The following is a 15,768-nucleotide window of genomic DNA, read 5'->3' as shown; positions in this document are numbered from 1 at the left end:
TCCAAGACCGGGTCCATGATGGTCCGATTTTATTCCATTTTTTTTTTTTTCCAATACTTTCAATTTTTCTGATCAACTAAAACATTGTTCGAACGGTTTGAAAATTACCGAAAACTTCTCAAAACTCCTAACTTTTACTTACAATTAGAGAACGCTTCTAGAACGGTTCCGTTATGGAGGGATTTTTGTCTACATTTTGCACATTCGAATTTTTTTTTTTTTTTTTATCAACCGCACGACGAAACCGGTCTAAAAATGTTCCGAGTAACATAATAGAAGCTTCGAGGTTTTTTCGACAATTTTCAAAACGTTCAAACAACGTTAAAATTTTTTTAATTGCCACCCCGACAAACGACACTGCCTTCCAATTTTTATCGCACTCGTATTTTAGACTATCACAGCAGACAACGTACCATCCCGTCGATAAATAATGCATTTTTATATTTCCCACCCAAAAATGAGAACGGTACAAACGGATAGACGGACAAACAAAAAAAAAAAAAAAAAGGATCGATATCCGGATCGATCTTTCTCGCCGAAGGATACAGACGCCGTTCATCGATATATAATGTATAATATTATATTATACCTATAATATTTATAGCCATCCCATAATTCGTATGCGTAAAGTACCCACATAACTATATATATATATGTACATATATATTATACTGCTAGGCGTCAAGGAGATCGCGGAGGGTTTGAGTGAAGATGACGAATCGATTATACACATAGTAGATTACACGCTCTCCATACATCATAGAATATAATAGATATATATATATATATATATATGTAGATAGATTTATCCAAGGGTGAAATTACCATAGAAATTCGTATTTTATGCGTACCTTATAATACCGTCGTCGCCTTTAAACAAGTTTATCGAGGGTGCAGTTTATAATATGAGAAACAGGGGGATTTTTTCCCCAACATTGAAGCTGTCGGGCAAGCGTGTAAAAAAAAATAATTGTTCTCTTAGTCGCCTATCATCCGTATCCGCATGAAACAGTGTTACCGATCATCCAATTCTTCGTTATTCACCGCAAACGTGACGACTAAAGGATTGTGAAAATTCTCGATGAAGAATCCAACATAGATAAGTAAAAATATACAAGTGTAATACAGGAATTACTCATCGCATCGACTTTAATTAATACGGCGATATATCAGAGGTTTAATGAACGATAAATGACGTGAATAACTCCCGTTTAATTCCCTTAATTAGGAGAAAACGTTAGATCCGTTATATACATGTATACATATATGTATATACATTCATGTATGAGGATACTGTGGTTATACGTATAGATATGTATTATAGCCTGTGTATGTAATACCGGGATTAAAGGAAGTGAACAATTAAAATTGAGCCTTCCGTGTTAATTGAGTTATATCTATAGAGCATACGAAATAGTTATAAATTATTGTGATAGAGGATCGAGAGCGTGAAGAGAAGTTAAAGAAAAAAAAAAAAAAAGAAAAAAAACTAGCGAGTGAAATGTTTCTTCTCTGTTAAAATCGTTTATAAGGTAAAAAAAAATTTGCATTAGACCTATTTTATCTACAGGTTGAAAAAAAAATTGCCGGTCGTATTATTTGCATGAGAAAAAACTTTATTAAACGATTCCTCGTCTTTTCGCAAAAAACCCGTAACAATTCCCTGATTATTCCAGAATTTCATCAATCCATGCAATTTCTTCTTCTATTATTTCTTTCTTTTTTTTTCTCTCAAGATCGATAATACTTTGTACAAAGAAACGAGTTTCTTTCTTCGACAAACCCAAAATTTCCAGTATTATTTTCGAAATTCCCTAACTTTTCCCCGCATACCAAACGAGTATAATGTTATACTTTATCCTTTTATCGCTACTGCCGATACGGCGAGCAACAATCAAGCAACCAGCGACGGTGAAAAGACGAAAGGAATGAAAGAGGCGAAGGTATTCTTTACAATTTTCGTTTCAACTTTTATCTTTTTCCACCCTTTCCTTCCTTCCTTTCTTTCTCTTCGTCTCATATATTCTTCTACGAACATTTTGTCCAAAGCACGCATACCACATATACATATTAAAGAGAGAGAGAGAGAATTTCACAAGCACAAAGAGCATCGAATGAATAGCAAAAACATTCTACGTATAGGCGTGTATGTACCTGCACAGTAAAAAAAAAAAAAAAAAATAACCCATTGAAATGTTTTTTTCTTTAGAAAAAAAAAAAGTTTTATTTTCTATTCCTTTCGCACTCTTTTCACTCTTCGCGCGACGAGTTTCGAACGAATTCAAACAAAACGCGTAAGGCAGGCTGGGCACACAGGCTTTATATGCATACCTATGGATGACGGTAGACAGAGCAGCTCTTTGTACGTCTAAATTATAAATGACGTACAAGCATAAATGCAAGCGTACCTGGGAATGGATACGTAAAACAACCGAAAGCATCCTGCTGCCATTCTTTATTTCCGTACACGCCGTGTTCGTAGTTTAATGAAGGAAAAAAGAAATCACATCTTTTTTACCATTCAATTTCTTCGTTCAATTTTTTTTCTGTTTTTTTTTTTCTTTTTTTTTCGTAGATACGATCGCCGCGTATAATATTCTCTTTTATTTTTCCATACCCAAAGTATCGCGCGCGTTGAGTAAAAATTTTCTACAAAAACAGAAAGATTTGAAACGCTCGATCACGCCCACATTTATACCATCAATAATATTTAACGGCAATGAAATTGATAAATAAATATACATATATATATATATATATAAAGTGATGAGAACTAACGACCTTTGTACAATATATGTATATATAACATATATATTTATGCCTGTATAATTTATAAATGTATACGTTTGTTGTATACCCAACGTTATATACATATGTAATATATACATATATATATATATAATGTAACACGAACGTCAAGTTACGAGCTTAACGATGAAATATGCAGGCGGTCCGATGATGCGGTGATTAACAGTTGGGAAAGATATTTCTTTGACCGTATTGTCTCACGGTGGCTAAAAATACAAGCGATCAAATCACGTTTACGAATCTCAATTGATTTTCTTATTACTAAACGTTGTGTGTATTAAAAATCATACGAATTTATGCACAATGACCGGAGAGACAGATTGCCAAACAAACAACAGCTCTTATTCAATCACACTCGATTTAAATTTGTGTCTCGTACAAAGTTTTGATAATAGATAATATTAAGAATTTTCATAAGTTATTCGATATTTGAGAAACGAATATAGCGATGAGCGAGGTAAGATTAAAAAAAAAAAAAAAAAAAAAAAAGGAAAAAATAAAAAAAACATTTCGTCACGCAGTACAGCATTTTTCAATTCAATTATTTGTTTCAGCCGGCCGACCGATAAACGCAGCATCGGACGTAGGAGGAAGTTTTTCACCAATGATACCGCATTTTCCCGACCTTCTCGATGGGTGAGAATGAAATATATTTATCAATATATGTGCGTATTATTTGTTTGACGTTTTTTTTTTTTTTACCTCCACTCCATCATCAATCGAATATCTCGATATTCACCGTAAGAAGTTTAGGGAAAAATAAATAAAAAATGTGAAAAATTTGAACGACTCGGTTACCGCGAGCCTGACGCTGTTTTAGATCGAAATTACGAAGGCAACGTTACAAAAACTGTCGGTAAATGATGAATAGCATATTACCGTCCGTCGGTAAAACATATTTCTATTCTCTCAATGTATAGATTTCAATGACCGACAGAATTTACGCGTTTGTCGTTGTTCGTTGACAAAGAATAGTAGTGTGATAGTATGGTGGTAGTAGTAGTAGTAGTAGTAGTAGTAGTGTAGTAGTAATAGTAGAGTAGTAGTAGTAGTAAATTCAATTCGCCATTCGAACGCAGCTGGATTGTAGCTACGCGTACAGCCGCGTTCGCAAACAACAAATGAAACTAACAGCAATCTCTATGTACAACAACAATAATAAAAACAACAACAACGATATCGTCGATAAGTTCAATGCTCTGACAATAAAAAGTTGATAATCATATGAAAAATAGTACTAATAATATTAATACCTACTAATAATAAGAAAGGAAGAGAAAAAAAAAAAAATAAAATCTTTTTTCTTAAATAAAAATAAAACAATAATGAGGCTGCTACTTGTGTACCTAATGTTTTCAATGTTGAAAAGTTCGTGTATTTTTGTACTTACACAAAATATCGCAGATAACCTAACAGATGTCAATAACGCAACGAGGTATAACCGTATATATAAAAATAACAACAACAGTAACAAGAATTAACTTTTCAAATGAATACCGTTTCGCTTAAATCCGAAAACAAGATTGCAACAATTCCCAGAATACTAAATTTTAGCAATCAATGTTTCACACCCGCAACAGTCTTAATAGAGACAAAACTACGATTAATATCGTTGAGTTCAATCAAGTTTTAAATACCGAATTACACATTTATGATCCATTATTTATTTTCAAACAGCACGGCGATCGGAGACAAGCTGGATATATCTGGAATCGGCGTGTCGACGCCGCACATATCGCACCTGAGTCCAACAAACCCGTTCAGCGACATATTTCCACCCAGCCCTCAACCGACGAGTTCGCAATCCAGCACCGTCGACCTGAGCTCGATAAACGGGCATTTTCAATTGCCCCACGTGCCTACGAGCGTTGGGGGAAGTATACCGATAAGAAACGAAGACAAGGGTGGAACTTGCGAAGTGAGTGAAAAAACTCTCGTCTTCTTTTATCGTCTAAAACAGTAGGCGAGAAAGACAGGGGGTTCTATTTGACGTTAACTTCCTACTTCGCATTCGACCGACCGTATACAGAATGAGTTAATTGAAACTCCGAGAATGGGAGGCGCTTAGTTGACCAATTAGCCAATCTAGCCACGACTTTTTAATTGTTGACATTTCGTGCCGTCGTCTTTCCTTCGTTATCATATCTTTGTTATCGTTTGTCGGATTGGCTGAGGAGTACAGCCTAATTCGTCAACCGAGCTCCGCCCATTCTCAGAGTTTCGATCGACTCGCTCTGTGTATATACCTAAAATTAATAATAAGAGACAAAACTTGGCGATAAAGTTTTTTTTTTTTTTTTGTTTATCGATTAATCGTGTAATAAATTTTATGTTTTTTAACATCTCTGAAACAGCTATACCTTGGGAAAGTGTGCGCAGACTTTGTCGGCAATCATTCCGTTTACGTACCGTCTACAACGACGCAGAAAGAACTTGAAGAAAGACTTTTGCAGGCTTTCCGAGTGATAAATTATTCAAAGTGAGTCGATGAATTATTCCAACAATAAAGAGAACCCGTCATTTTATTATTGCATCTTACATACGTTTCCTGGATAAAATTGAAAAACAACTTTTTTTTAACTTCAAACAGCGAATTGTCGTCGACATGCGAAAGATACGCCAAGCCTTCGCTCTGCTTTTCGGCATTCGCGATATGCAGAGATCAACAGGCCAAGTATCACCAAAAGCCAAAAAACTCGGAGGCTAGTACGCAGCTATTCAACCTGCTTAATGCCAATCAGGGTAAAATCGTGTCACCAGACGACACGGACGGAGAGGACAACCTCAACGATTTCACAAAAACGCACGGCGTGATGAGGAGAAAAAGGAAAGCGGAATACAGTTCAAAGTTTAGCTTCACGCTGGACAGCGATGGTAATTTTCCATCCAGAAAGATCGGGGTAGAAACGACTAACGTCGACGCGAGAACGGCGGGAAGAAATCGCCTGAATCACAAACTGCGGAGGATATGTCGAGAGGAGTGTGAGATATTGGAGAACGAATTGTGCCGAAAAGAGTACGTGATTGCGAAGAGGCAAAAAGTGATAAGTCAGGTGCCTCTTTTGGAATGTTCGGATCTTCCACCCGACGGAACGCCGGAAGCAGCCGACTGTTTGAGTCTTGGAATATCAGCAGTGAAGGACGTACAAGAAGGTGAGTCTGAAAGACGACCAAGTTTAAGATGAACAATCTAATTGTAACTCGTCGTCCTGTCGATTATTTCCAGACGATCGCTGCTACTGGGGAACGGGCCAATCTTATCGAGGCGTTGCGAATCACAGCGCGTACGGTAAACCGTGTCTGCTTTGGTCTCAACAGTTGAACGTCGAGATATCGGATTACCAAGAACTTGTGGGCAGACATTCGTACTGTCGAAATCCAGGCAGCAGGGAATCCCAGCCCTGGTGTTTCGTCGAAGGCAATACCGGGATGGAGGTCCAGTTTTGCAACATCCCGAAATGCGGTTGGTAGCGTTCGAAGAAAAATGAAGCATTGAAAATCGATGATACAAGCGTCGTTTCAATAAAATCTTGTCATCTGTTCACAGTCGAAAACCTGTGGATATACGCGCTGGTCGGCGTAGTTTTGACGAGCGGTTTCATCGTCATAATAATATGCTACTGCTGCTGTTACAAAAGTAGGAAGTCGAGAAGACAACCGAACCATTTACCGTCTAACAAGGTGAGTCCTCGTACGATCTTTATCAACCTGATACAACGAGACCGTTAGTCAAGCTAACTCGTCGCCATTTACCCTCAATAACGCAGATGCTGACGGGTATGCAATGCGACAAAAACATCTACGACGGTAGGCGAAGCACCGCTCAGCCGATGGAAATGAATTCGCTGCTGGCAGGACCAGGGAACATAACTCCTGGGGCGGGAACCCTGAGCAGCGGAAGTAGCCGAACGTCGAACAACCGAGTACCACAGTTCTCGATCCACAATGTCGCATTTTTACAAGAATTGGGAGAAGGAGCATTCGGTGAGCGTTTGGCTAAAATCTAGCAAACGAATTTTTGAAGAAAATAAAAAATGGTATTGCGATTTTACTTGGCTCTTTGTTTTATCCGACTTACAGGCAAAGTCTACAAGGGTGAATTGCAAACTGGCAATAAAGCTGAACCCACGATATTCGTGGCTATAAAAACGCTGAAGGAAAACGCGACGCCGAAAACTCAAAGCGATTTCAAACGCGAGGTCGATCTTATGACCGATCTTAGACACCCCAACATAATCTGTCTTCTCGGCGTTATTCTTAAGGGTGAACCGATGTGCATGCTGTTCGAATACATGACCCAAGGTGACTTGCACGAGTTCCTCATCTGCCATTCGCCAAGATCTGACGTACCGCTGAACAACGGCAGTGGAAAAGTATTGGAACAGCCCGAATTCCTTCACATAGCGCTTCAAATAGCGTCCGGCAAGTCTATTTCACATTTCCAAAGTTTATCATTGACCGCAATCCAACATTAAAGGGATAAATTTTTGTTATTTGTAAAACATTTTCAGGCATGGAGTACCTGGCAGGCCACCATTACGTTCACCGTGATTTGGCGGCGCGAAATTGCCTCGTCGGTGAAAATCTTACCGTAAAAATATCCGATTTTGGTTTATCGCGAGACATTTACAGCAGCGACTACTACAGAGTACAATCCAAGAGTCTCCTGCCGGTGAGATGGATGCCGCCCGAATCGATACTCTATGGAAAATTCACAACAGAATCGGACGTCTGGAGCTACGGCGTTGTGCTGTGGGAAATATACAGTTACGGTTTACAGGTAAGAAGTAATCTTCGAAATTTCATTCCATCTATCGTATCGTTCGTCTCCGTGAAAAGTTCCCAAAAATTTTTTCATCCTTCCAGCCTTACTACGGATACAACAACCAGGAAGTAATCGACATGATAAGATCACGTCAGCTGCTCCCCTGTCCGGAAGATTGTCCGACGATGATATACAGTCTGATGATAGAGTGTTGGCACGAAGTGGCGAACAGAAGGCCACAGTTTCCCGAAATCCATCACAGGCTGCAGAATTGGTACACGAATCAAACGTACCTCAGCGACTTCTGCAACGAGTCGGTTACGAGCTACTCCGGCAGTAGCCACAAGAGTACAAACAAAACGAATTCTACGCAGCTGTCAGCGCCGATCTACAAGACCGATTCGTTGAACCGAAAGGAGTCGAGTAGTTTCAAGTGTAACCAAGAGATGCAGCCGTTGTGCAATATGAATGATCACAACGTGCCGATCAAGACAATGAATCCGAACGTGGATTCGCGTCAGCAGAATTTCAACCTACAGTTGGCGAACGAACAACACGCCGTAGCTACCCCGCTGAAAACTACCAATCAATCGAGTTATCAGAACGCCAATTCCAACGTGAACCTAAACGAGTACAATGACAAACAGTGCTGCTCGCCGAAATTGAGCGGTGCCAAAAAGGTTTTGCCCCCCGTACATCAGTCAATGATCAAGAGCAGTCCGCCAAATGGAACGAGGCCGATGCAAAACGGCGCTCAGTTGGTGGTCAGGCTACCCGATCCGAGTAAAGTCACAACGGAAACTAGAGTGTCGAAATGATTTTGATGCATGCCCCGTGAACGAGATCTCGTACTTTATATAATATATATATATATTGTTTATAAGCGTTAACGAATGGAAGAAAGAACAAGGAAATAAACAGCAGAAAACTAGATGTAATTAAGGTAAATGTTTCATTTTTTTGTTCTCGTCTTAGTCTTCTTTCAAATCTTTTCGCTGCTAATATCCAATCTTAATACTGTAAAAAGTTCGTCGGTTATTACACGTTATACTTGTATTACTGGATTCGATAAGAATTTAATTACTAACGTTAGATTATTTTACTAGAACCTTCTACGATAAGTCGATAAAATTTTTATACGAAAGAAAATGGCAAGAATGATATGTTATTACCCAAATTATATTTATTATTCCTATTATTATTATTATTATTACTGTTATTGTCACTTCAGCGGTGAAAAGTTTTGCAAAGATTATTGAAACATTGTATCGTAACGTCGGATCATTGTGTACTTTTGATATTTACGACCGACTATACGCGATAAATCTAACAATTGTTGTTAGGTAAGACGCTGAAGAAAAATAAAAAAAGAAAACTTTTTCAATATTTAATATTTCGAAGACTTTAATTTTTGGATGTGTTTTTGCCCGATTTAGAATTAGAGTTAAAAAAAAAAAAAAAATAACTAAAAAATATATGCACCGATACACATAGTATAATATACAGACTGCTCAGAATCACTATACATTTTTTTTTACAATTTTATTATTATTAATATTATTACCATTATTATTATTACAGAAATTGTAATTCAACTGCCAAAACAGCCCAAGATCTTTTGGTAACTGTCATTGTTCTTGTTTTTTTTTTTTTTTAAGTATACATTTACCGTTGTAACGTAACGATATTTTATTAATTAGATATTAAGAATAATACACACATCCGAGTTGTGGAAAGTTGGATTGAAAACTATTTTCCAAACTTGAAAGAATTAAAAGAAGAGAATTTCGTAATAACGATTATTTTTTTTTTTTTGTTTGTTTCTTATTATATATTTATTTGTCAGGTGTTTATAATTCAATCAAAGAATTGTAAATTATTATAATTATTATTTACGACATTTGTTGATAGATTCCGAATGATTATCGCGGTTAATTTTCAAACCATAAATTCGTCGTGAAAAAGTCGACTTGCGCGTCGTGTGTTATTTTTTTTTAGATGTTTAATATTTCTTTACTAAAAAATTTTTTAAAACGAAAATATTTACGTTCAAGTTTCGACAAATTTTATTTCATATTAGAAGTGCGTTAATTTGACCGATGTGATTTGAAACTCCGACATATTTGTTCAGAAGCAAAAATTCATGTATAATATATCGTTGCATAGAACGCGCGATACTTTATCGATAGATTTTCATATCCCGGATCTAATTTTTTCAAACGTAGTTTCTTTTCTCTCTCTCTCTCTCTTTTTTCAACTAAAGCGCATAATATCGTGTACTATACGAGTTAGAAAACTTTCGAATTACATTTAAATAATAGAAGAAATTTAATTCACGCATAGACGGAGAGAAAGGAAGAAAGAAAGAACTGTTGAGTATATCCTAATGATAAAAAAAATTATCATACGTAGTTTAAATATTCGGTTTGCGAAAGCGAGATGAAAACGTTTCGCGTAAAGAAAAGAAAAGAAAAAAAGATTCTTTGTATAGATTAGAAAAAAAAAAAAAAAAAACAACAAAACAAAAACAAATATATATTATATGTATATAATTAATGGTACGTGTATAGATCGTATTATGTATAATAATAAACAACGTTTAACTGATAAGAAATTTTATATGGTACCTCCGGTATGAAAATAAAAAAAAAATAATAACAATAATAATAATAATAAAGTAAAAAAGAAAAGAAATCGAAATATAAAAAAAAAAAGAGAAAAAAAAACAATGTACACCAAACTCGTGTATAATAAAAAATGGATTGAGATTAAGATCTTGTGCGAGACGGAAATCGTTGACGACGACGACGACGATGATGATGATGATAATAATAAAAATCGAATGCAACTGTAGGCGCGGATACTTTTCATACAGGCATTTTTTTAAACAAACATGATAATAAAGTATGACGCAAAGAAAAAAAAGAATTCTACAAACTGCAAATAAAGTTTTTAAAAAAAAAAAAAAAAACAAACGACAAAGAAACGAAAGATATGCCCGTCATATCGTTACCAAATTAGTATTAAAGGTATACATAACGGAAGTCTCCCTCCCTCCCCCTCTCACCCTCGCGCTCGTCTTTCCACCCGGCACACTTTCAAGGGAAATCAAAATTCTGTCAATGACAATTGAAACTGACGTCGATTTGCACGTTATAAAACGTGTTTTTTTACACACCCGTTTTGATATTGAGGAAGAAAAAAAAGCAACAAAAACAAAAATAAAAAATAAACATACATTATACACGTATGATATTTATCTTTTTCTTTTGTAAGAAACATAATGTATATGATATATGTATATAGATATGTGTGTGTGCGTGTGACATGCGCGTCGAACGAAAAGAAAATTGATTCCGTGTAAACCGGATATAGACTTAATTAATTTATGAGACATGTGTAAACTATACACACGCACATATCTATATGTATAAATGACTATTATTATTATTATTACACCTATAATGAACACACGAATAAACGAACGATTTATTAGCCGTGTAAGATGATCTTTATACATTAATTAACCAGGATATTTATATAATAAATAATTAATGTTTTTGTACACGCCTTCCTTTCTGCAATATTTTCACTGGCATCCCAAAATCCCAAGAAAAAAATTTTGATGGAGAATAAAAACGAAATCGCGGTTTTATTCGGGTAAAAAACAAAATAAAAAATATCGCACGTATGTGTGTATAACTTTGCCGTGTGTCGATAGAAATTCTGCGGAGCAATCGTTATAATCGGCGTTGGATAATAGCGCGAAATAGGAAAAAAAAAAAAAAAAAAAAAAACGCAAAAGGCTAATGGCGATGCATTTAGATCGAAGAACGATATATATATATATATAATGTATGTATATATATATATATATATATCCCTGTACAAAGATAACAAATGTTATACGGGTGTGGATAAATAGACGATGTAAAGCGAATGAAAACCATTAGCGGTTACGCGCTAGAAGCGACGCGATTTAAACGTGGGTCAAAAAATACATTTTTTTTTTTTGCTTCTTTCGTACCGAGACGAAAAAAACATATGAAAATTAAAATAGTAACATCGTCGATATGTATCGCCGCAATCGATCGACCGATTATACATTATTTTCTCTTATACTCCTGGTTTTCATTATCGGGAATAAATTTGCCAACGTGGATAGTTTCAACGGTGTAATATGGAGTGATGATAAAAATGATTTTGTAAGAATCTTCGACGTCCCATCATTCGCGAAACTACACAACGATATTATCGCGAAAATCAGATCAACGGAGGCCTACAATTTCAACGGTACAACTTTAAAGCTCACCGCATTTCCGGTATGCGTAAAATTTTTGGATAATTAAAAATCCCGCCCGTGGATTATAAGATCGATAAATTTTACATCAGTCGTAGTTTATAATAATACCGGCGCTTTCAGATTAAGAATCTTATAACTTTTCGCAACAACAACACCGTAGCCAGTGGCCTGCATGGCGACGTGTGGGAACTTATCGCCGACACTTTAAACTTCAAGTGAGTATTAGAATGAGAAGGAAAATAAAAACCATGGAAATAAGAGATCTGCGTGTAAAAATTCAGCAATTCTCCTTTTTAATGAAAGCGAAATCGAGGCGTGACATTGGGAATAAATTTCAGAATTCGGTACACTTCGATAAGTGAGCACGAATACGGGACTCAAAGTAAGAATGGTTCGTGGGACGGACTGATCGGATACATTTATCGAAACGAAACAGACATAATACCACGAACCGTGGTCTTCCCATCGCGAACAACGGCCTTGCAATTCACCCTGCCGATGTGGATGACGGGGTGCGAATCGATCAAAAATAATCTTACAAATTGGAGCTTTTCATCGTGAGATGAATAAACAATTTTTTAAAATAAGCGGTGAATTTTCAAAGAAAGATATCTCGCTAATAAGTATAACTCTGCTAATTTTCTGAGTACATACATATTATAATTTATAATATCAATGCAGGTACAGATTGTACGTAAGAAAACAACTGCAACATCACAATACGTGGATGATCGAATTGTTCAGACCGAGCTTGTGGATGTCGACAATCGCCCTTTTCTTCGTATTGGTTTTCGCAAGTTTTTTACAGCAGACGTTAAACTCGGGGAAGATGAAGGGGACAAAAGAAGCCGATCATACGGCCTCCTGCACCCTGAGAGATAATTTTTTCTACGTATTTTCTATTTACTGTAACCAAGGTGAGCGTGGCAGCAACCGCGATAACAGTTTTCGGCTAATTTCTTTACAATAACGCAGTTTTTCACCTTCAGGCTGGCTACCGTCGCTGTTCGAAAGGCGTGCCAAGATCCTGCTGCTATCGACTCGCCTTTTCTCGTGGCTTCTGATCATCGCGTTCAGCTCTAAACTAATATCGCACGTAACGCAGCGGGAATTTCAGACACCGTTTGAGGATCTGGAATCGCTTTACAGAGATACGAACTACAAAGTGGCCGTGAAACAGAACTCGTTCGTCTATTCGATTTTCGCGGTTCGTTTAATTGAAGTAAAAAACTACGAGGCGATTGCGTCTGTTCGCTGTGATATATGTACGAGGAGATTTCTGGACATAGATTCCGATACCGACATTTTACCGACACTTACCCAAGACACAAACCTCTTTTTAGAATATTCGAGAGTGGGGGGATATTCCCACTTTGACTGACTTTATCGATCGTCGGATCATTCAATTACTTTACCTTCGAGGAATTTTTACCAGATTAGGGTTGAAAATATGGTAAGGAGGGGCTAATTGTCAGTGAGGTCGAGCAATTCAATTATCTGATTATCGATAAGTCAGTCAAAGTGGGGAAATCGAATCATCCTGCCAACTTTTTTGCAAAAAGGTTTGCGTCTTGGCTAAGCGTCGGTAAAATGTCGGTATAAAAATCTGTAATCAATACTCTGTATATAGAACATTCCATGTCAACTCAACTAATGATTTTCCCTCACCGTTTTTCATTCTCTACGCAATTTTGTATACGATTCTCCAGTCTCAAAGGAGCACTCCTGAATTTTCTTTTTTTTTTTTAATTTTTCTCTCCAATCGCGAATTTTTTACCGTTATTCAAAACTAATACAAAAACACGGCATTTTTTAAAGATCTGAAAAAATCTCACTTTCCATTCCGATCATTTTGACGCCCATCCCATGGTGGAGTGATTATTTTTCATTTTTTTTTTTTTTAGTACAACAAAAAATCCAGAAGCGAATAAAAAATGGTAAGGGAAAATCATTGGTCGAGTTGACACGGAATGCCCCATATCTACTTTCACCTGACTGCAAATTTCAAAGCAAAATTTTAAAATTTTACATTTCTCGAATGACGTCGTTGCTCTTTCGAAACAGAGATCGATGAGACCGATTTACAAAAAGATAATGAACAGCAACAGGCTTAGTCCAGGAATCGACTTGGAGTCGTACGAGAAAGTCTGCACCGGAAAGTACACCTATTTCGAAGCTCAGGACGAAATGGAGGCGAAAAATTCGAAACTCTGCGACATGACATACGTTGGGAAAAATTACTACAACGGTTGGGTCGCAGGAGGACTCGTTCGCGGATTTAAGCACACAAAAGCGATCAACACGGGGTGCGTAAAATATGCATGATGCGGCGGCAGTCGTAATAATATGCTAGGAATTGATTTCAAACCAGAGGCGGGAATGAAATAAGTCCTTTCACATTTTCGAATAATCCAACATCTAAAGAAAGTTCGAGAAAAATTCTAACGATAAAAATCGGGGAGAAAGATTCGCGCACGAACAAATTTTACGAAAATCGAATCGAAACATCGAGAATTATCGGTTATTCGGAGTTTACGTGACCGTCATTTTGCAATAAAAAATCAGGGGATTTTGTTCTATCGATTTAAATATAATTGCAATCTTAGCCGTAAATTGTTATATCTTCGTGTCAAATATTGCTCGAAAACACGAAATTTCAGGTGTTAATAACGGATGTCGATTTGCAGGGTACTGAAACTACTCGAAAATGGGGCGATACAACGTCTGAAATCGATATGGCTAGCGCCGAGTTCGAAGCTGGAATCAAACTCGAGCGTGTCAGAATCTATCGCTCTTCATCACCTCTCCCTCATATTCGCGATGCTGTTGGGGGCAACGATTTTGTCATTCGTTATTCTGCTGATAGAGATCGCAATTTACCGTTATTTTAATCGCCGACAAATAATTATAGCCGGAAAAAGGCCGCCGATCTGATTACATCTCAAATATAATTCCAATAATTCGCGCATTCGTTATAGGAGACGTGACAAGAAATCTGCATCGTAGATTCAATTCTTACAATTAGAAAAAAGATGGCAGAATGTTGAGTAACGAACGTGTTCGACTTACCATTTCTGAATCCCGGCGAGTTATTTACTGCGCGGAGCTTCTGGGAATTCGAAGGTGGAGACTCCGTCCAATTAGACCTGTTCCATCCGATGCTACGGTCACAACACTGAAATAACTCACGCACATTCAATTTCTAAAAACCATACTGCGTTTCGATAAAAACTGCACAACTTTATTACAATTTTGCACACGGCTGTATCGGTATCGCGATATGAGACGATCCGAACAACTTTAGGCACAAATAATTAGGACACACGCGATGACTTATCGAATGCATTGACCTTGCTCGTACCTGGTACGGTACGCAGATTTAACTGATTGTTTGACAAAAGACGATTCACGATCTTGCTTTGTTTTACATACCGACGCTTAGCATTCGATTCTTCCGACTCTGATTTGCAACGTTTGATTACACGATCGCAACTCTGCATGATTATTATGCGCGGATAACACTCACAATTCACAATATTCAATCACATAATCACTAATTGCAATCTTTTTGCGCAATTGAAACCACGAATTAAGAATGCAGGGAGCATTCAAGAGCAAAGGCAAGACGCGAACGCGTTGAGCATCGAGTTCAGACTGAAGCGAGCTCCGGAACGTGTCGTGACCGCTACGCTTTTGTTTTGTTTACATTCCTTCCCGGCGTCGAACCCGGGAATGTTTACACTCGATAGCACTACAAAAGTGTCCCACGGATTCATCTAGCTATATTTCACCTGCTGTTTGATCCTGGCTGTTGAGCCACGACGTATTTTCAAAGCAAATTTGATAAATTTGAAATTCCGACGCGACCGAACCGACCGCGGTCTTCGAACTA

At 37.2% G+C, this 15,768-nt stretch overlaps 3 protein-coding genes across 5 annotated transcripts in view; 2 read left to right on the top strand and 1 right to left on the bottom strand.

Annotated features, from left to right (window-relative positions):
• LOC124178034 (tyrosine-protein kinase transmembrane receptor Ror) overlaps positions 1 to 10,548 on the top strand; it is a 125,145-nt gene extending 114,597 nt beyond the window's left edge. Inside the window, exons 5-14 of one of the 3 annotated variants that reach the window (XM_046561108.1) lie at positions 3,363 to 3,444; positions 4,486 to 4,726; positions 5,163 to 5,287; positions 5,399 to 5,961; positions 6,035 to 6,271; positions 6,356 to 6,489; positions 6,576 to 6,792; positions 6,889 to 7,230; positions 7,320 to 7,588; positions 7,675 to 10,548. In XM_046561108.1, coding sequence (XP_046417064.1) covers positions 3,363 to 3,444; positions 4,486 to 4,726; positions 5,163 to 5,287; positions 5,399 to 5,961; positions 6,035 to 6,271; positions 6,356 to 6,489; positions 6,576 to 6,792; positions 6,889 to 7,230; positions 7,320 to 7,588; positions 7,675 to 8,391 — 2,927 coding nt within the window. In that variant the 3' untranslated portion in view covers positions 8,392 to 10,548. Of the gene's footprint in view, positions 1 to 3,362; positions 3,445 to 3,834; positions 4,244 to 4,485; positions 4,727 to 5,162; positions 5,288 to 5,398; positions 5,962 to 6,034; positions 6,272 to 6,355; positions 6,490 to 6,575; positions 6,793 to 6,888; positions 7,231 to 7,319; positions 7,589 to 7,674 lie in introns of those variants that run through there. The other 2 variants (XM_046561110.1, XM_046561109.1) reach the window with 2 other exon arrangements.
• Positions 1 to 15,315, bottom strand: part of LOC124178035 — a 108,550-nt gene extending 93,235 nt beyond the window's left edge. Inside the window, exon 1 of the mRNA XM_046561111.1 lies at positions 14,946 to 15,315. The gene's annotated coding sequence lies outside the window, so the exon portion shown is untranslated. The remainder of the gene's footprint in view (positions 1 to 14,945) is intronic.
• Positions 11,647 to 14,951, top strand: LOC124177406 (glutamate receptor 2-like). Its single transcript, XM_046559736.1, has 7 exons — positions 11,647 to 11,895; positions 11,997 to 12,091; positions 12,215 to 12,388; positions 12,558 to 12,793; positions 12,866 to 13,083; positions 13,941 to 14,182; positions 14,564 to 14,951. Exons 1-7 carry the CDS (start codon positions 11,647 to 11,649, stop codon positions 14,808 to 14,810), a joined length of 1,461 nt encoding a protein of 486 aa, XP_046415692.1. The 3' UTR covers positions 14,811 to 14,951.
• Positions 15,316 to 15,768: the final 453 nt, after the last annotated feature.

The sequence above is a fragment of the Neodiprion fabricii genome, chromosome 3, assembly GCF_021155785.1.
Source record: "Neodiprion fabricii isolate iyNeoFabr1 chromosome 3, iyNeoFabr1.1, whole genome shotgun sequence".
NCBI lineage: Eukaryota > Metazoa > Arthropoda > Insecta > Hymenoptera > Diprionidae > Neodiprion > Neodiprion fabricii.
The sequence above is the reverse complement of the archived record's forward strand: the minus strand, read 5'-3'. Positions and strand labels throughout refer to the sequence as shown.